A 20,372-nucleotide genomic window follows, 5' to 3' on the forward strand; every position below is an offset into this window, starting at 1 on the left:
AACATGTGTGGACTTTAACTGATCAGTGAGCACTTGCACAACTCGGAACCAATTTGTAAAAAAAAAAAAAAAAAAAAAAAAAGGAGCTCACTTCGTTTTTCTGCCTCAGCAGAGTCATTGCAAGAGCTGACCACTCTCTGAATTTCTTCTTTGTCCAGGGCCATGGCTCTCCCTCCGTCCTGCAGAACAAAGAGTTGATTATGCTGAGAGAGACAGCAATTAGACCCATGATTCCCCAACTTCATTTGTCCCTGGGGGCAATTCTGTTGCAGACTTTGAAATGAAACAGACGTCAGATGCACTGAAATGCCACTGAGGACAAAAAAAAAAAAAAAAAAAAAAAAAAAAATCATCTGTTATGAGAGAATGTAAAAAGTTACTTTTATTTAAAGGAAAATTTAACTTAATTTTTCCAGACGAACTTGAAAAGTTTCCTCTATGAACAGACAACTAAGCTACGCAGTGGTTTTTAAACGTTACCCTCGGAGCCAGTGTGCATTTCTATATGTCTTTATATTCTTGTCTCCGACAACTAAAACATAAATCTATAAACTGGTTGCTTGACAGAGAAAAACAGACACCCGGGCTGCCTCAGCAACTATTGAATGCTGACTCGGTGTACCTTGGATTTATGTTGGCAGAAGGTGGTGAATGTTCCAGGTACCAGCGAGCGTTCGACTCCTCGACGCCCAGCAGGGCCAGAGCGTCGAGACGGAGCGCAGCCAGCAGAGCGGCTTCGTCCTGAGCCGACACGGCCTCATTCACCTGCCGCACTGCTGCCTGGACTGGAAGATACGATATCTCCAATGAAATACGATGCAGAAGGAACGTTGCAGCGTCTCAAGCAGCACAGATTGAAATGGAAGTGAAGGACATTACAGCGGGTCACATCTGGCAATAAATCTTGACTGTTGGACAACCTGTTTGCTTTCAATTCAAATAGTGTTTTTTTAACATATACGGGAATGTTGTGTCCTTACTGTTGACAAAGTCAATGCAGTTCTGGATTTCCTGCTGAGTCAGCAGCTCCTCATAAACATCCTCTCTCTTCAGTAGCAACAGATGAACGCTGATGAGATTAAAAAAAAAAAAAAAAAACACAAGTAATTATTTGCTTATATGCATTACACTTCTTTGTATCAACAGCAGTCAGTTGCATTTCGTGACATAGCACAGATGTACATTTCACGGCTCTCAGACAATGAGTCAAGTCGAACGGGGTCGTGTTTGTACAGCGATTGTAACGAGGATGGGAGGCGAAACGCCGGATGTTGTCTGATAAATACAGCTGACACTGCAGCCGCTGGAATGTGCTGGCACGGCCTGTGCAGTGAGTCGGTGAGAAATGCCCTTTCAGACCTCCGAGCAGAGTCCTCTACTGTCGATGAAGCTGCCGGTGCAACGACCGAGCAGTCATGAAAACACAACATAAGACAGGCTGAGTACACAAACTGAAAAGGATTCCCACGTCTCAAAGGGAAAAATGTCTTCACCGGTGCTGCTTTAAGGCAAACATTAAAGCATTTTGGTGATAAAAACTCTTACACATCACAGTCCAAACTGTTCAAGCGACCCACAATGATTGAATCAAACTGATTGTTATGTTTCAGGAGTGTGGATATTGTCACTTACAGATCACGTCCACTCAAAAACAAGCTTCTAGGTGCTTGAAAACATGCACAGATGCGGTTTGAGTAAAGTCCATCTGTCTGTCGGCAAAGATAAACGTGTGGAAATTTCACCAACTGAGAACTCACACTCTGTAATGAAATGTCGAAACAGTAGCCGGAATCCCTCCTTTCCAAATACCAACAAAAATCTGAAGCAAGATGGCTTTTCTGACGACGACTGAAATTCATTTTGCTTTATGTCAACATCTTTAGACTGTCTGCAGTCCAACACATTATTATTGTAGCGTGTGCTAACCCTGACCCAGAGGGTCACATTAATATTACTTTCGATCGAAGACATCAGCAAAGCAATTCACAGATAAAATGTTGGTAATAGAGAGGGGTCATACGTGGGTGAAAACCAGCCCACAAGACAGTTCCTCCAGCCTACAGGATGACCTGACACGGACTAAAAATAATACAGACAACACAATCAGAACTTTGTCAATAAAGAGAAGCTGTTGCTTTTCTACTGAAGTTTCACTATTTCTATATAAGTGAAGGTCAGACGGCAATACTGAGAACCGAATGGCTCCAAGCTGATCAGTGATTCAGCAGTTTAAGTTAGTTATCCAGTTCTTAGGCAGATAACATCAGTGTGAAACTCTTACTACTTCATAAAAACAGACACATTGAAGGCGGCAGCATATCCTGTGTTTTAGAAAGACTTCGACCCATATCATTCTGGAGTGAAAAACTGTCAGAATTTGATATTTTATTTGAAAAAGTGAATAAAAAGTCAACATTTTGACAACGCTATCATATTTTCACACTAAAACAAACAGTGTTGTTGATATTCTCGGTTATGACTGAGATCGCAGTGAACTGGGTGTGTTCACGCCTCTGCATGAGTCATGCAGCCTGACACAGGAAGCGCCAGTGAAGATGCAAAGTTAGTGAGGAAGATGCTGCTGAGGTGTTTTATCGGCTTCTCACCCTCCCTGAGGACTGGTCCTGCTACGAGCTTTGGCCTGGCTCAGAGTGTCCTGGTAGTCCTGGTCCAGAGCGCCCTGGAGGTTCCTCAGCATCGCGTTGGGATTGTTCAGCGCTCCCATCGTGAGCGGCGCCTGACCTTTGTCCACCGCTTCATTGATGGCGATCACAGCTGCGTGCACTTTAATAACAAACATTTAGACAAATTAGTCAAGTCCATTATTACAGTTGTGCTAAAAGAGTAAACAGATCATGAAACTCACAGGCGGCTTCGTCACTGAGAGCTCATTTGCCAGGATTCCCACCGATTTTACTGAAAGCTGGCATCTGAATGCCGTACTTGTCCAGTTCACTCCTCATGTTGCTGATCTCTTCCTCTGGAAAACAAACATGTCAACGGCACAGAAATTATTGGGCAATTAGAACTGCAGAGATATTAATCCTCGTTCTCTTTTGGTTGCTTTCCTCCATGTTTGGCAAAAACACTTAAGATTTTTTTTTTTTTTTTTTAAATCAGGAAATATCTCACTGTAAACACTTTTGTTTTACAAAGACAATGAATGTTTATACACTGAATAATTTTTCAGTATCAAGTTGTGATAATAAACATCCTCCCACAATTTAGGACCCACACACTGGGTCAAACAAAGACGCAGACAAAAACAGAAGATCGTCCTTGAAGTTTTGAAACTGCAGCAGCCACAAAGGAAGCCCTCAGACGGGAAAGGTCAACTATTTACATCAAACAGTATGAGACATTTTAAAATCCAATAATACATGTGGACGGAGCTTTTCTTAATTCTAAAAAAGACTTCAGTCAGGCAAAGACACATCCATCCATCTTCTATACACACTCCATCCTGTGCAGGGAAGCTGGAGAGGGCCGGACACGCCTGAACAGGTCTCCAGTCCGTCACAGGGCAAACACAGAGAGACAGACTCGCATTCAGACCCCGGGGCAACTCAGAGTCACCTGATCAACCTCACATGCAGGTTTTTGGGCTGTTGGAGGAAACTCACATTACCCAAGAAAACCCCACACACACAAAGGCCAGACTGGTATTTGAACCCATGACTTCTTGCTGTGAGATGACGGCACTAACCACTGCCCACTCCACACACAGACACGTGAAGTTTTTTAAATTGATCGATGGTTACGAGACAAACAGCTTCTGAACAGAGAGGCAGTTTCATGGAGCTCAGTATGAAGTGGTGTTTACCTGTAAAAACCACTTTTCCCAGCAGGTCTGAATCTGTGGCGCGATCCCCAGTTTGTACAAGTACAGGCGAAATAGCGCATAACAGAGTGTGACAATCATAAAAATACATAGTTATATGTTTACAAGTCAACGAAGCAACCGGAAGTTTTAAACACTGAATCGATAAAATGATGTGATTGGCAATGTACAGTACTGCTGGGCAGGCTCTCACATGTGAAACATAAGCAAAAGAAAACTGTGAAAGAGCTCAAACAAATTCAAGAAATAAATGTGTCTCTAATTGAGATTCTTTCTAAACAGTAGATAAGATCACACTGTGTCTCTTCATTTTAATGTGCCTGTGCTCCACACACATTTTGTTCAAACAGAAAGGGAAGAAACTTATCAGTTTTTCATAAAGGCTGCAGTCCACTGGTCTAATTGTTTACTTCTTGTGTAAAAAATTGGTTCAGTGTTCAGCCTTTCTGTGGTGGCAGGCTGACACCAGATGGGGGTGGTGTTGGTTCAGGTTACAGTGAAGCGCCACTCTGCAGCAGTCCACAAACAGCAATGAATTCAACAGACAGGCGGCTGGAAACTTCATCAAACTTTAATCCTGCTGCAGGCACCTGATAAGTGATGATGAATTATAGATACTCTCATCAGCGCGGCTCCGAACGGGGAGAATCGAGAGGCCGGCAGTTTTGCCCTTTGGCTGCTGTGTTTGTGTCAACATGAGATGTGCTTTGTCCCTTTGGTCACAGGGAGCTTCAAAACAAACATCTCAAATCTGTCTAAACAAGCAGGCAGCTGATCTGCTGTCAGATATGAGCACTGAGGGGTGATGAAGGTGGCTGGTTGTAAAGTCCAGTGGGAGCAGACAATCAGCTGACTGGCTCGGAGCAACTATCTCTCTCCAGAAAGTCGAGCCGCTCTCTTCACTTCTCAAAACAGTCATTGTTACATGTTAGCACTTCAGTGGAGTTTCTAACTTTAAAAAAAAAAAAGTAGTTAGTTACATTGCACCACAGAGGGTGTGCAGAAACACCCAGAGCTGCTCTGGAAGCAAACTATCACTGGAACCTTGTGGGACTTTAGCTGGACGGGCAGGAAGGAAGAGCACGTGTGTGCATATGAAGGGAAGGAAGTCAAGTCTCCGAGGACCTGCCCAAAACACTACAACAGAGAAAACAAGCCGGCCAGTTCACATAACCACTCCCAAATGTGCGTCTAGCTGGCCGGGTGAGGAAGATGTAGATTAAAAAAAAAAAAAAAAAAATTCTCCTTTCAGTTCATTCAGACTCAGTGATCTCAGGCACGAGTCGAGACACTCAAGCTCCCCACAGTGCACGTGTGTGAAACTGTAGGCAGGAGTTTATCTTCTGTGGTATATGGAAGGGAGGCGCAGCGCACGGAAACAGCAAAACTGACTGAAAAAAACTCTGTAGAGTAGATCAGTCCTGCTAATTAATGTGTCTGAAAACCACATAAGATTCCTGCTTGTTTCACCAGAGTGAAAGGTGTGTGACGACACATGCGAACCTTTCCCTGACAGAAGAAGAATATTGCTTTACAGTCGGCTTGTAAATGCAGTCCTGAGCCATGGTGAATGATTAGAGGGGTCATTTCCTCGTCTTACTTAAGAACATTATGTTTTTCTTACCACTATTTCAATTAAATGACAAAGTAAACTAGCCAAAATCACACTTTTTTGACGTCTATTTAAAATACCATTTGAAATGGGAAAAATAACTTTGTACATTGATGTCAGACAATATAGTGTGGGACAGGGTTTGAGGTTTAAGTTATCAGGAACGCTGTAGGGAGTTCTAAACATCTGAAAGTTTGCGTTCAAGCCCTCCTGTGTATCACAACGTACGTACTGCCAAAGCTAGTCTGCCACAAGGAACAAGTGAAAGGAAATGACAGTTGACGGTGAGGTAAATGTCATTGAGTGGAGTTTAAACAAACTACTGCTGTTCACTCACAAAGGTTCAGAGAAACATGTAATGCTCAAAAGAACTAATCCATCCAGCAACTAACAGGTTGATCCTGACCACCAAATATTAGCACTGCGCCTTCAGATCATCAGAGAATATCAATTCATGTTTAATAATCTCTGTTAGAAGTAAATTCGAGCTGAACATTCATGTGTGGCACCTTCAGGAAAAAAAAAAAAAAAAACAGCGGGGCACCAACAGAAGATAAGAGAGACGGGAGAAGCAATTTTCCTGTCAGAGGAGAGAAATGCATGAAGACTGAAATGAAAAGTCACCATGTTTGTGAAATTCTCTCAGTCTCACCTCAGTGCGTGAATGCAGTACAACCACCTTGGGCATGTTTTTTGCGATCGTACACATCATGGTCTCAGGATAGAATATCTGAAAGTAGAATCAGCAGCAGATATTAGTCACGTTCAGTCACCCTTCCTTTTTCACTGTCTTGACACTGTTCTGCAGCAGCTGGACGAAAGAAGAACATCCATCATGAGCATTTAGTGATGTGCACTTTCACAGTGCACCATGAGGTCTAGTCTCTGCTTCTTTCCATTCCGAGTCGGGTCTGCATGTTCTCCCTGTGCATGCATGGGTTTTCTGTGGGTACGACTCCTGTTCCTCCAACGATCCAGAGCCAAGCCTGCGAGGTTAACTGGTGTGAGAGTTCTCATTTGTGCATCAGCCCTGGAGATCTGTCCATCCTGTGTGTAACGCCTTTTAATAACCAAGCAGGGAAGATAAAGATCGTCGTGGATAAAGTAGTGGCAAATAAAGGTTTAATCTTAACAACTTGAACCTTGATGGGAACTTGACCTCTAAAATACACACTGAGCTGAAGCTACGTCGACTCTAATCAACTCTCAAAGGGGCATAAATATCAAAGAAAAAAGATGTGGGTTATCTGGAAAATTATTTCTCGTCATGTCATGAACAAAGCCAATATATATAACCAACAAAGACTGAGACTGAGAGGACAGACTCATAATTAGGTGCTGCACATAAACATCACCGATTTGAAGCTTGAAGGAAACTACAAAAAAATTAAAAGAAAATACAATCTCATGAGGCTCAGTTTCCTCATCTTAAATTTACAGAAAAGTCTTCTAATTCCAGATATTGGTAATCCTACTGAAACTGCAAAAAATGTTATTTTTGAGTCAGCATGTTTTTCACTATTTATCAGTTATCAGTTTAAAACTGAGTTTGAGTCCTGGAGTGAACTCCCCAAGGGAGGATAGATTGAGAAGTATCCATCTATCCATCCATCTATCCGACAACAGGGCAGAGGTCAAAATCTTAATATTTCAGGGAAAATTTCCAAAATCAAGTCAACAAGATGCTGCTAAGAACTGTAAATACATAGATGCTAGAAAAACAACATTCCTTCATTGCAGCTGGTTCATATCGACAGAAAGCGAAACAGCATAAAGACATCAACATCATATTCTTGAATGTTTATATTCTCACCGACTGTGTTGTTATCACAATACTCGACAGTATTGACTCATATCACATGTTCACTTAATTCCTGAATTCTGGCCTTTCTCAAAAACCAATAAAACAAGAAGAGTGTCCATCTGAATTGTGATCTCGGGATAAACCTCATGAAGCCTTTTGTGTCGTCTCAGAAATGATGGAATGAGGTTTAAACTGTTCTGTCAAATCAGACACACCCTCATTACAATTGAATGTCTGAAATGTGTCGTCATGCAGCAGGAAACTCTTACAAATGATTCCTGTGCTGGATCATATACTATATAATCCAAAAGATCATGTGCAAACTAAAAAGCAAAGGTTTTGTAACTTCATATGTCACGGGCATCATTTCAGCTGTTTTCTTTTTGTATCGGGTACAGCTGACTGAGAGTCTTCAATAGAGGATCTGTTCTTGGTACCGTGACAAAACGACTCAACAAACTGTGCCTAATACAACATCGGGTGATAAAAAGCAAATGAAATTTGAAAGAGAAGCAAAAAAATCCTGATCTGAATGAGTATTTTATCTTAAAAGGGAGCAATGAAAAACTAATTCAGTTAAGCTTCTGTAGATAACGGGTGTGGAAAAAAAAACAACTTTCCATTCCTTCAAATTCAAAGATATGAAAGTTTATATAAACGCAGCTTGTTAGGTAGAATTTTTTTTTTCCTCCCCAAACCAGGTCCCGCCGTGTTTGTGTGTATTTGCTAAACAGGGAGCAGGTGTTGGTCGCTGATGGCTGTGCAGTGTGTTACCTTGGGGAGGCCCACTGACTTCCATGGCCTCGGAGCCACTGCACCGTGTTATCAGTGTGTCTGAAGTGCAGCCCGGTGCTCTGAGAAGGGAAGGGGGAAAAAAAATGATCATTTCATGAGGCTCCTTGTTATTAACATTCATAAATAATGTAGATTGATAAACAAAAACCTCCTGCAGATTTGGACTTCATCCTCACCATCACATTGAATAGGTCAGACAGGTATGGAATACAGCAGGTGAAAGGTGACTGATATTATACTTAAAGTCAAGCCACAGACTTCACAGATCTACTGCAGCTGCGTGTTACAGCGTGATCCGTACTCTGACCTGCCACTTTGCTGTGTAAAACTGTTTTAAACTTCCAGGAAAGACATGACAGATCAGGAAACTGGCTTCCTGTCTGCTGTGATGTAATCTGAAAAATCTAAAAGTAGCACAACTGGGGCCTTTACCTCAAAGAAGGTCAGTGGAAGAAGCGAAGCTGTACCTTGTAACGGGCCTGATCTCTGTCATAGATCCTTTTCACAGACACCATTTTGGGGGCAAAGAAATTGGCAAGTTTGCCAAGATAAACGCCGTTCCTGAGTCCTTCCTCCCGTTCTGTAGTGGGCGGTAAGTTCCTCCTCAGGCAGGCCTCCATCCACCTGAAAAAGGCACAAGTACAGGTTTGAGGGGAAACGGGATTTCTGCTTGATCTCTTGAAAACCAAACAAACGGTTGCAAAACAGAGAAGTGGGTGAAACGATCTGAACTTCAGGGGTGCTCGTCCTCTAACTGCACCCGTCAGGGGTTCCATATCGATTCATTCAAATAACTTTGTTATCTCTTCAAAAGCAAACTGAGGAGTTCAATTACAAAAAAAAAAAAAAAAAAAGTATCACAACACATGAGCCACTTCATGAAATACCTATCTAGATTCCTCAAGCTGATCATCTGCCTCCATTCGCACCCACCTACTGCCTGATCTACCATTTCACTGAGAAGTCATGTTTACATGGGCCTCATCTGATCCGGGATGGCCGTCATGTTTGAGTTGCACAAGTTTGTTTTGGCTATGAGTTCACTGCCGGATACTTTTTCCATACAACTTTTCATGTAAAGCACTAGAAACAATAAATTCCAGTTTTTTTTATTATTATTATCATTATTTAACGCTGCCAGCTTCTTTTGATGTCCACAGGCTGAAGTTCAGATATGTGAGGTGGTGCAATGCCTGCATGTTGTGAACGGGTCAATATTGGTTTTTCCTACACCTGCTGAACTTCTGAATCCAGTAAAAGTTCTTAGCAGACCAACAACACACAGGTAAAAGTATGGGTCTTAAATAATGATCACAATCTGAGGCAATAGAACAGCTGATGAACAATTCAATTAAACATTGGAAAAAAAATAAATTCTAGTTTTAACTTTGAACAAATGAATGAATGAATGTCATTAAACTCCTGTTGATCAGTGTTCAGACTTGCAAAGGTGAATCATTCATATTACCCTCAACGTGAACGTTGCTGTAATCAGCTGGAGGGTTTTTTTTTTTCTTTTTGGGAAAACAGTGAAGGATCTGGGCATTGTTACAGGGAAACGCCCACACTGAGCCCCGCGTGCTTCAGGAAGGGGGCCGTCGACACACTTGCAGTTGCAGTCTTTGAGTCATTTGTCAAGCAGCCACTGAGAGGTAGAAAGACATCGAGAATCTCTCAAATTCCTTCCTTGGTGGAGACGAAATACACACAGTTCAAGGTTTCTGAGTTCACTTCTGCAGGAAAAGTGCAAGAAATTGACAAGTACACAACGACTTCATAGTTCTAAACAAAAGTGAAAGTTATAAATGAGAGAGAGAATTTGGGTTTGTGTTGCATTTTTCTTGACCCTCATTCAAACTGATGTCATTTCCCTCAGAAAGGATTAATAGTGGCTTCAGGCCTGGAGTTTTTTGCCAAACTACTCCCAGAGATATTAGGAAAAACCCTTTCCAAATAACTAGTGAATGATTTGTGAGCAGAGTGACTCATCACAGTCTGAAAGTCTGTTACACATTACCTCTCTGCCTCGGTGCAATGCCACATTTACTGCAGTGGTTACAGTTCAGTCCTGATTGTTAAAGATTACAAAAACAATGTTGTACAAAATGCAACTTTGTTGTTCTACGACTAACAAATGACTTTTTTTTCCCCGTTTCTTTTTACATTGATTGCAATGATTTCTTTCTTTCTCCCATCAGTGACTGTTGCCACCAGGGAACAAAATCCACAGCCAAGAAACACTTCAGCGGAGAGGATTTTAAAGGTGGAAGATGATTACTGCACTCCTGTTATAAATATCAGTGAACATAAGCGTTGACGCTTTATAATACTGATCACGTTTCTTAGCCGGTCTGTGTGCATTATTATAGTTGCCTGAGATGCAGAAGCCACAAGCTGAGAGTGACGACATGAACAGTTTTTCACATCACTTTACATACACTGATCTCATATATGCATGCAATGGGGCAGCGAGAAGAAAAGATTCAGTAAGATTCTAGGAGAAATAAAGTCAGAAAAATTGCAAAACAAACTACTTTGGAGTCTGTTTCCCATCTTTTACAGTAGTGTCCCTCAAAATAATTAGAAAAAACCCCAAATTTAATGTGATTTATATACTGTGTATCTAGCCTGATGAATGGTGTATATGTTAATGTCCATGCAGAATTCTTAAAGCCAGTCTACATGTGAAGTACAAAACATCTCAGACTTGGTCCATGACTATAAAAAGCAATATTTAATGGTTCTTCAGTATAATAAATAAGAAGCTGGTCACTGTTTCTATCTAGCAGCCACCGCAGCTGGTCGGCTAAACATTTCGTGTCGTTCCCTGCCAGCCTCCTCTCAGTCGAATGACTGTAACGTATCAACTCCCACACGCACGCAGACGACACCTTGTTTGGATTAATTAATTCCATGTGGGTGCTGAAAGGCTCCAGGCCTGCAAAATACGTGTCAGCACAATAAGGACAACCAAAACACTGCGTGCACCTTCGGCATAAACTCAGTCAAGTGTGTGAGCTTACGCAACTCCAGGAGTAGAGGACTCAATAACGCTGCCATTGAGAAAAAAAAACACAAAGGACAACCCAAAACCAACCTCTATTCTCCCATCCTCCCTCTGTGACAGTCTACATATAATCAAACCATGATTACCGTCCAAATTTCTCAAACTCAATAGTGGTTAAACTGTCCCACTTAATAGGCACAAAGTTCATTCCTATCAACTTTTTCAGATTTACCCTGACTATCACATCCAGCATTTTTCCTCCGGTCAACCGTCTGTGTCATGTAACACTGACCGCCATTTCAAACCCACAATAAATAACAGCGCCGTGTCCGACTGAATGAGCGCCGAGCGTGATCTTGCATTGTTCCAGTACCGCAGGCTTATCTGCTTATTGACTGATATGTTTCTGAACCTTGTGATAACAGCTCTCATGGCGTAAGACGCAAAGGCCAACTGCTAGTCAGAGGAAGAAAAAGGGAGAGCGGAGCAATAAACGCATCGCATGTCTCAGCGAACCAACCGGTGTCTGTGATGCTGTTGTTGCGAGAGCGATACTTATCTATACGTATCATTACAACTCCAACAGCTCCACTCACTTCTTGTATTGATTATAAAATCCTCCTTGATGCTGTTCGGGTCATTTCCGGCCTCACGCTTCCACATCTATCAGACCTGCTCCATACCGCCACTCACATGTCCTCTCTCAGGTCTGCTTCATCTTCCAGTTCACTGTACCCCAAACCGTCTGACCACCAGCAGGTGTCCTGCTGAATATCTCTGAAATACCTTCTTACTAATATCAGAAGCGAGGACTCTCTGATCATCACTGCATGAAACCCAAAAACACCTGCTTAAACTTACCAACTCCCTGCAATTACTGTGGTTTTGTAGCATATTTAGACTTTACTTTAATGGTCCCTGCACAATGTCAAGAAAAGCTAAATTGAAAAACATAATATGTAGATACATACACACACAGTGACCGAGAACTCTGTGACATATCGGTCATAAAAGGCTCTAAAAACAACTTCAGGACTTCCTCTGCCGTGATCTGCTGTAAGGATCCGGTACTTCTGAAGCCCATCGCGTCCTGTTTGGTCTGCACAGCTTCCAGATCTCAAAGCTCAATTGAACCACATCAGACTTTATATTGGAGCAGTCTGAGATCCGCTTTAGTGCATTTGTTTGGTGTGTCCGAGAGTCTGAATGGCAGTGCACATACCGCCACATGCTGCCAGGGATAACTTATCAATGACAGACAAGTTTGAGTGCGACTCTCTTATTATGAACACCTGTGTTTCGTTGCCATCTTTAAGCAAGTCTAGTCACATCAGTTCATCTTGTAACAACACATCCTGATATATCAAAGCTTTTGAAAGAAAAAAAAATCACTTCAACAACATCTTCTATAGAAGTTATATTAACAGGGAGCAAGTATGGATGACAGCCCAGGTCACAAACAAAGAAGAAAATAAATCTTTTGGTGACTTGAAAACATGGCCAGGAAACATCCTGCATGGCCAGCATAGCTCCCCCGTGAAACTTCACTTCCTGTGCTTAAAACAATGAAGGAAGAACGCGTCTCCTCCAGCAGGACAGGCCTGTAATGCCATTCACAGCCCACCAAAGAAGGCCTTCCTGTTATTGTGCAAACTGCAACACACCGTGCTAAACAAAACACAGCCTCCTGGGCCAGAGCACAAATTTATTTCACCTCAACACTTTATCAGTGAGGTATCCTGCTTTGCTTTCAGCTCTGTCGACACGGGGCGCCTGTTGGGAGGTTGCGTCATGCAGCCAGGTCATGATGGCCATGAGCGGAGCGAGTCTGGGTCTGCCAGGAACTGACTGAATGTGATGGGTGTTTGTCTAAAGGTTCAGTTAATGCTGAGGAAAACCAATCAAACATGATATAGGAGTGGATCTGCATCAAAGCATGGAAAGCTTCAAATGTGAACAAATGGCTTATCTTTCCTTGGTGAGGGTATAAAGTCTCTATGCGGCCTTAGGTAATCTTTTTTAGATATATGAGGGATCCAAAACTATCTGAGCAAGGAAGTGAAACAGAATGCATGCCCTGCAGGGTTCAATTCCCATAAGATGTAATGACATGTTACGGTCTTAAAAACGAAGTATTATTGGCTGAAATATCAAGCAGTGGCTGGACAGTAACAGCTTCAGTGTCCAGGCTGCGTATCAAGACGATGATGTAAGGGCAAAAATTGACTCATGACTGTTACAAGTTCCTGTTGTAACATCTCAAAACATCTGTTACCAATGAGCCTGATGTCGAAAACCAACAGGATCACTGCTGAAAACGGGCTGCGTGACAAAAGAAGTCATCTGGAATATTACACACTTTCAGTTTCAGCAATGAAACATTATGAAAATATGAGTTTTATCTTCAATTATATCAGCCAAAAACACATATGGGGGGGTTAATGTTAATGGTTGCTTTCATGGATTTTCTCACTTGAAAGCTTACATTTTGAACCACGTTACTCTTCTGAACTGTTTTTTTTTTTTTTTTCCTGCACAAAAAAGGTGAATAAGAATCCTGGAGAATTTCTTCAGCTCTGGTGTTCTCATAAAGGAGCTTACTCGTGGCTCGTCTTGGTATAATGAGTGCTGACTGAAGACTCCAGAGACCGGCACCTAATCCCACGCCTTCTGTGGTCTACAGCTTCATTAGCAGTTATCCTAATCCTAATCTCAGGTGGCAGTTCACACAAAATACTTATCTACCTTCACAACTAGGGAGGATTGCCAGTGAGTAGGCCCGAGCTGAAATAACAGGAAGTGAAAAAGTGAAAGTGAGAAAGTAGCATGTGGTCATTTTCAGGTGAACCGTGATGCTGCTAAAGGATCTTGTCCCCCCCAGAAGGCCTCGGTGTAGACCAGATGGACTTCCTCTAAAGTTTCACCAGCTCATCATGAAACTACCGAAGTGCCACAGATCCAGGCGTGTCCCGTTTGTGAATAATGCCCGATTCCATGCTCAGTTGAGACCAGCAGCCTTTGTAAACCTTCACTATCCTTTGACATAAGCTCCTCAAACAGTCCTTACTGAGTCAAGGTGCAAGTTCAGTTTTCAAACAATCTGTGTACGTGACGGACATCAGGCCGTTTGTCCATTATTCCAGTCAAAAAAAAAAAAAAAAAAAAAAGGCCCAAGGAAGCAGCAATGAAGAAAGAAGATATATTTCAATCTGGGACTTAATCTGAGAGGCAGGGTGGAGCTGATGTAAAATCAGAGAGCGAAAAGACGAGTGATCACGCTTCCTGCTCAGGAAGTGGTTTCGTTTTTACTTTGCTCTCGCACGACACAAAGACTCCTCGTCACATTTACGTGTTCTACTTTATAAGGATAACAAAAGACCAGTTTGACTCATTTGCAGATCATCTCATTTTTACAGTTTAGTGTCACCAATTCGACTCTTTTATAATCTGTCATCAGGTTTCAGAAACTACCGACAGCTTCATCACACGCAGCGTTGTTCTTCCACATGACATTCACATTTTGTTTCCAACTACTCCCTCCAAAGACGTCCATTAAACACACAAACCTAAAACACAAACAGTCCCATAATCACACATTAAACAAGCCTGACAAACGACTACAAGGACACACCCAGTGGGTACAAACCAAACAATGTTGAGTAAAAGTGGTTTCCTTCAGTTGACATATCTCATCAGGCTTCACTTTGAGGGTTTTTTTCCCCTCCCCTTCATCCACTCCCACTTTACCGTTTGGCCTCCTCCAGGTGACACAGGTACTCGTAGGCGATGTTCTGCCGCCTCCTCTCGTCCATCTCCTCTGCAGACAGCCGCTCGTCATCCTGAATCGCTGGGAAAGAAAAAGATAATCGTGCAAATTCAAAGATCACCGTCGTTAAGTGTTTTGTATTTACCACAACATTTGCTCTGAATAGCACATTATCGCAATAAAGAACATTTTCCTAGGGGGTTGTGTGCCCGCTAGGACTTGGAGCCACGTCAGCACAATCCTCCTTTCAGGAGTCGCATGCAACGTGAAGGCTTCTCAGATGATACCATTGTTTTAAAAACCCTCACTCTGTGGAAATGATTTGTGAGAGAGGATGAAATCACTTAAAGGAGGAAGTACGCATACGAGGGAAACAGTCATATGGATCGGGTCTGAGTTGGTCACATGCATAGGATAAAGTTGGTAATAATTTATTACTGAGATCTACTTTTGAAGATCAGTCTTTATACAAAAAGCTTTGTGTTTGCTGCATGGTATTGGTGGTGATCAACCTAAACAAAATCAATTATTAATACAAGTCAGTACTGTTTGGTAATATGCGGTTACACACTGCAAATTAGGGCCTGAAGACATATCACACTGCTTGAAGCACACGTCCATATAGTACATAGTCAATCAAATAGAGGAACACTTGTATTGCTTTGCATCTTTTACTGAACATATATATATGTAAACTTTAAGAATTTCTGAGGGTGCCAACAGGCTGAAAAAAAAAAAACACATGATGTATCCATAAATAATAATTGTTCAATAGATAGCCGTCACAACCTAATCATCAGTAACTGTAAAGATTATTAACAAAATTCTTCTCAAGTGTCTCCTTTGATTTTGAGTTGACTGATTGCATCAAAACACAGATACCAAACTCCAGTGTCACTGATCTGAACTACATGTAATCAATACAACAGACAAGGATGATACATAACAACCAAAATCAGAAAGACTACAAGAATGCTTTCTTCTTTAAAAAGCCCTTGTTAAAACCTTGACTGCACGGCCCACTGAACCCTTGTATGAGAGAGGAAATGAACATGTCCCTACAGCCTTTACTGTAGTGTCCGCCTGACATGTGACTTCTGCTGAGAGTTGACCTTTACCTGCAGCTTAATGAGATCTCCTCCCCTCCGGTGCTCCTCACTCGCGCTCTAATCCAATCACATCTCTTTATTTCTGGCTGAGTGAAAGGACAACCTTAGACCCAGGGGGCTTCATTTAACAGCGGCACTTTCGCCAACCAAGTACATGCAAGTCGCTGAGATTTCACACCAGCTGACATTATAGGGTTTATTTCTGATCAGATTAAAATGGCTTACAGTCGAGGGAGGAAAACAATTGAGTCAGCTTTTCTTTTTTCTCAAGTGAAGTGCCTCTACTGACGCCAGACTTAATTACTTAAACCTGTTTATGGAGTGGCCTAAAAGTAATCTTAATGCCTGAGAGAAGGGAAATAATCTATCATGGCACTGTGGAAAAAAAAATGCTCATAAAGCAAGTAAATGTCAATTAATGACATGCATCTGATAGACTGAATTCATTCTGCTTTAGAAGAAAAACAACCTGAAACATTATCTTTGGTGTTAATATGGTCAAGGCATCCTGGAAGTCATGTGTGATCCTTACAGAATCCTGTTCCAGGAAAGAAAAGATCAAGTGTGAGTTTACATGAAGCATCTGAACTGAACTTCATCCAGAGGATCTGTGCTCAGTTCTACAAGTTCCTTCCAAAACTGCAAGCCTACTTGGAAGAGCTGATGCTGCCTTGAAGGCAAAGTAGTCACACCAGATACTGATACATCTCTTGCTGACTCATCCATTTAGAAGTGATGAAAATAAAAATAAACACCTATCTTTGAAAGTCAATTCTGCAGCTCTGATTCCCCGACACACCAGTGTAAAACTACACAAAATGCAGGTCAATCTGTGGGTCTGACAACGCAGTCTTCAAAGTGAAAATAAACTCCCAGTCTGGGGTCTGTGGTGTTACTACGAGTCTTCAGAAATCTGCACTCAGATCGAGTCCATTCATCAGCCACCTGCAGCTACATCCGCTCACAGAGCCTCAACATGCAATCCTCACATGTGAGCTGAGGCAGAAGCCAAACATTCATACTCGGACATAGGCCACTGTGCAACCACGTGGGAGCAGTGTTTTCTGTCCTCATGAGCAGAGTGTCCGGCTGTGCAGCTGCAGAGCAGCAGAGCAGCAGTGCAGGTGACACAAGGATGCAAATGTGTGTGCATGAACCCTCGTGTTCGGACGTAGAGCAGCCATTACACACCGGCTCCACTGAGTCACTCACACACTTCCTGGAAGAGCCAGTCTGCTCTCTTTGCACTCAGCATTATATTTAACTAGCAGGATGGGTTTGTAGCCTCTTGTGTGTCACAGGATCACCGGCATGAGCCTCTGTGATTATGACTCAGGCTTGATTGTGGCTGCAGGGTTCGACCATTCTAGCAAACCTTTGGGGAAGGGGGTGTCCCAGTTGACCTACAAATGAAGAAAAGTCCTTTCTTTTAAGCTTATCCATAAGGCAGAGTTAGTGTGTCATGTTGTGAAATGATTTCCAGGCCATGGCTTTGCTTTGGTCCTATAAAGGCATTTGGAAATAACATCCATGCAGAGGCAACTTCAGGACAACTTTCCACAAAATGAAAGACAGCCTGCTTGAATCCCTTTTGTTTTTTTTCTTCTTCAGTTTTAACAACAATCATTGTTTTATGGAGACACAGGTCTGGGTAAGCACTGCAGCAAGCGGTGGATCAATAAAGTTTAATGATCCAAGTTTCAAAGCTGTACTTTGCTCAGAGATGTGGATCAGTAACAGAAATCTAACGAAATCCTGAGTCAGAAACATTGCACTGATGCGTTCCTCCTCTTGTCATATCAGTCGGTTACATTCTTGAAGTTCTCCTGAAGTTAAGCGGCACATTTTTCAAGAGCAGCATAAATCCACAGTTAATAGTTAACCTGAGAGAAAACGCCTCTTGTGTGGACATGCTGATAGGCTGCTCTCCACTGTCAGATCCACTGATTAAACACAAATAAAAATCACTGGGGTGCAAAATTTTAGATGGTCACTCAATAGAATTTTGCTTACACAGAGGAAAAAACACGCGAGAGGCATTTCTTTAAAAGTTCATGCACTTTCGCAACTTATTAGAAGGAGCCCGGCGCAGGTGAGCCACCTGTCGCTCATTAAAACATCCGCCAGACGCCAAAAACCTCCGCCTGCTTCAGAAAGACTGCCAGAAAAACAACTTACTTCCATAGCGTGGCTTCTGTAACGTCGCGGTTTCTTCATGGTACATCCTGCCTGCTTTCCTCCGCGCGTGAACCAGCCGTGTGAAGCGGAGGCAGCTGCAGCCTTCACAAGTTAAAGTCACAGCAGCGCCGCCAAGCCGCGCCTCTCCCGGCGACCCGCTGCTGAGGAGTCAGTGGCGGAGCTGAAGGAGACACGGCCGCGCTCCGAGTCCCCAGGTCTCTGAACGCTACGAGCTCCGGCGGACGGGCGCCATGCTGACTGCAGTCACATCACCGGGGGTCTGGCAGCTCGGGTCGGTGTGTAGTCTCTCGCCCCCACCGGGCGTGCAAATCAAATTGACAGTGAGGACAGGACGGGGCGCTTAGCACCACCTGCTGGCCGAGAGGCGCATAACATTGCGCGCACAGGCTCAAGACTAAACAGGCGTCTCTGCGATCTTCCACAAAATTAAAATTGTCTGGAACCGCAAAACGAAATGGGCTTCCATACATAACAATTCAAATATTTTTGAACTTAATTTTTTGCTTTTGTAGCTCATTTTAGAATGATCCTCTTTTTTTTGGTGAATGTTATCCATTATTTTCGCCATTTCATACTAATTAATGTGCGCAGCTCCTTTGTATTTATAAATGATTAGATCAGTTGTTGTTGTATCAATTGTAGATCTTATAATTCTATAAATATAATTTTTTTACACATGCTTTTACATATGCGAGCACCCATGCACACATATCTTCTACATTAAAAATAAAGTTTACCACACTATTTTGGTGTGTGTTTATGCTTTTTCTAGCTCATTGTAAACCCATCCATCTCTTACAGCTTCATCCAGTTCGGGGCAACAGAGCTGGAGTCAGTCATGGGGCAAACACAGAGAGACAGATATCACACTCACATTCAGTCCTTAAAGCAATTTAGGGGCATGAATTAACCTCAGGATGTTTTTTTTTTTTTTTTTTTACACATAGTGAAGTACAGAACATGATTTTCATAGTTAGAGCAGTCTATGTTTGCTTTACCACTGGGTGGCAGTATTACATTGACATTCCATCAGGAAAATACAATGGGGCAACTGACTGAACAGTTGTTCCCAGGGTTTCTCAGCTGAAAAATGGTTACTTAATTTCTAAAGGTAGCCTAGTGTTTATTGCTTGTACAAAACCACTGAAGAGACAAACACACCGCTACAGCCTCTAAAACCATCCTGAACAGGATTCAACGCCTCTCTGCCACCTAAAGAAAGTATGTTTGTTACTGAAACTTCTGCCTTGTATGAACAGGGAAGTGTGTCATAAAGAGCTTGGAAAAGCATTTTATCATTGGTACACTGTTGAATAAAAACACAACAGTATTTGCTAGAGAACATAACTTTTATTATATATGTTCAAAAGCAGCACAGTCTGCAATCCCTGCTTTTTCCTTTTTCTAACATTGTTCACAGGGCATCATTTGGCAAATACTTCTTCACATATTTCCACACGTATGGACCTCTGAACAGCCAGTCGTCCTCTAACTGGTAGGCCCTGCACAATAATATTCACAACGTTTTTGTCCACACACAGTACACTTGACTACCTCCATAAAACAGGTGAACTGAACTTACAAGAGTGATACATTCACATTTTATTCCCCAAACGAAAAAAATCTTAATATTGCCATCATTTTCTGCCAGAAGAATTTACAGAGGGAACACAAAGTTAAGCACAAAAGAACAAAAGTTTTCTTACACACATGCAAAGTTATGCACACACATACACGCACATGTGCACGCACGCACATACACACACACACACACGTGCATGCACGTGCACACACACGTACGCACATAATTGTTTCCCACACACAAACAGAGAGTAGCAGGTGAAAGCTTAAGGACATACAGAGATGTACAATAGAGGTACAGTAGAAGAACAAAGCAGGAGAATGCTGAGTCAGTTAAGGATCTTATGCACATTTAAACCAATATCTGCATTGATATATACAGAATATTTACATTCATGCATTCATACACACACACACACACACACACACACACACACACACACACACACACACACACACACACTCATACACACACTAGTCTGCTTTTGCTTTTATTTCTCTGTCTTGAATGAGCACACACACATTTAAGCTATAACACGAATAGCTGAAATGCACCATTAATATTATTTTTTCCTCACACAACATATCAGGTAGATGCTCTAATTTTGGTTTCCCAAAACCAAAAAGCCCAGCGCTCCTAACATGTTTGCTATTAACA

The 20,372-nt window shown here is 42.2% G+C and overlaps 1 protein-coding gene across 1 annotated transcript in view; it reads right to left on the reverse strand.

Moving 5' to 3' along the window:
• The window catches only part of LOC115398104 (ras GTPase-activating-like protein IQGAP1), a 31,546-nt gene extending 13,165 nt beyond the window's left edge, over positions 1-18,381 (reverse strand). The window contains 17 exon segments of the mRNA XM_075410448.1: positions 92-179; positions 623-651; positions 654-785; positions 981-1,041; positions 1,043-1,069; positions 2,607-2,629; positions 2,632-2,784; positions 2,867-2,980; positions 3,824-3,853; positions 3,856-3,891; positions 6,107-6,125; positions 6,127-6,183; positions 8,032-8,055; positions 8,058-8,111; positions 8,520-8,676; positions 14,807-14,906; positions 18,113-18,381. Coding sequence (XP_075266563.1) covers positions 92-179; positions 623-651; positions 654-785; positions 981-1,041; positions 1,043-1,069; positions 2,607-2,629; positions 2,632-2,784; positions 2,867-2,980; positions 3,824-3,853; positions 3,856-3,891; positions 6,107-6,125; positions 6,127-6,183; positions 8,032-8,055; positions 8,058-8,111; positions 8,520-8,676; positions 14,807-14,906; positions 18,113-18,158 — 1,150 coding nt within the window. The 5' untranslated portion in view covers positions 18,159-18,381.
• Between the last annotated feature and the right edge of the window lie 1,991 nt (positions 18,382-20,372).

Source organism: Salarias fasciatus, chromosome 12 (assembly GCF_902148845.1).
Source record: "Salarias fasciatus chromosome 12, fSalaFa1.1, whole genome shotgun sequence".
NCBI lineage: Eukaryota > Metazoa > Chordata > Actinopteri > Blenniiformes > Blenniidae > Salarias > Salarias fasciatus.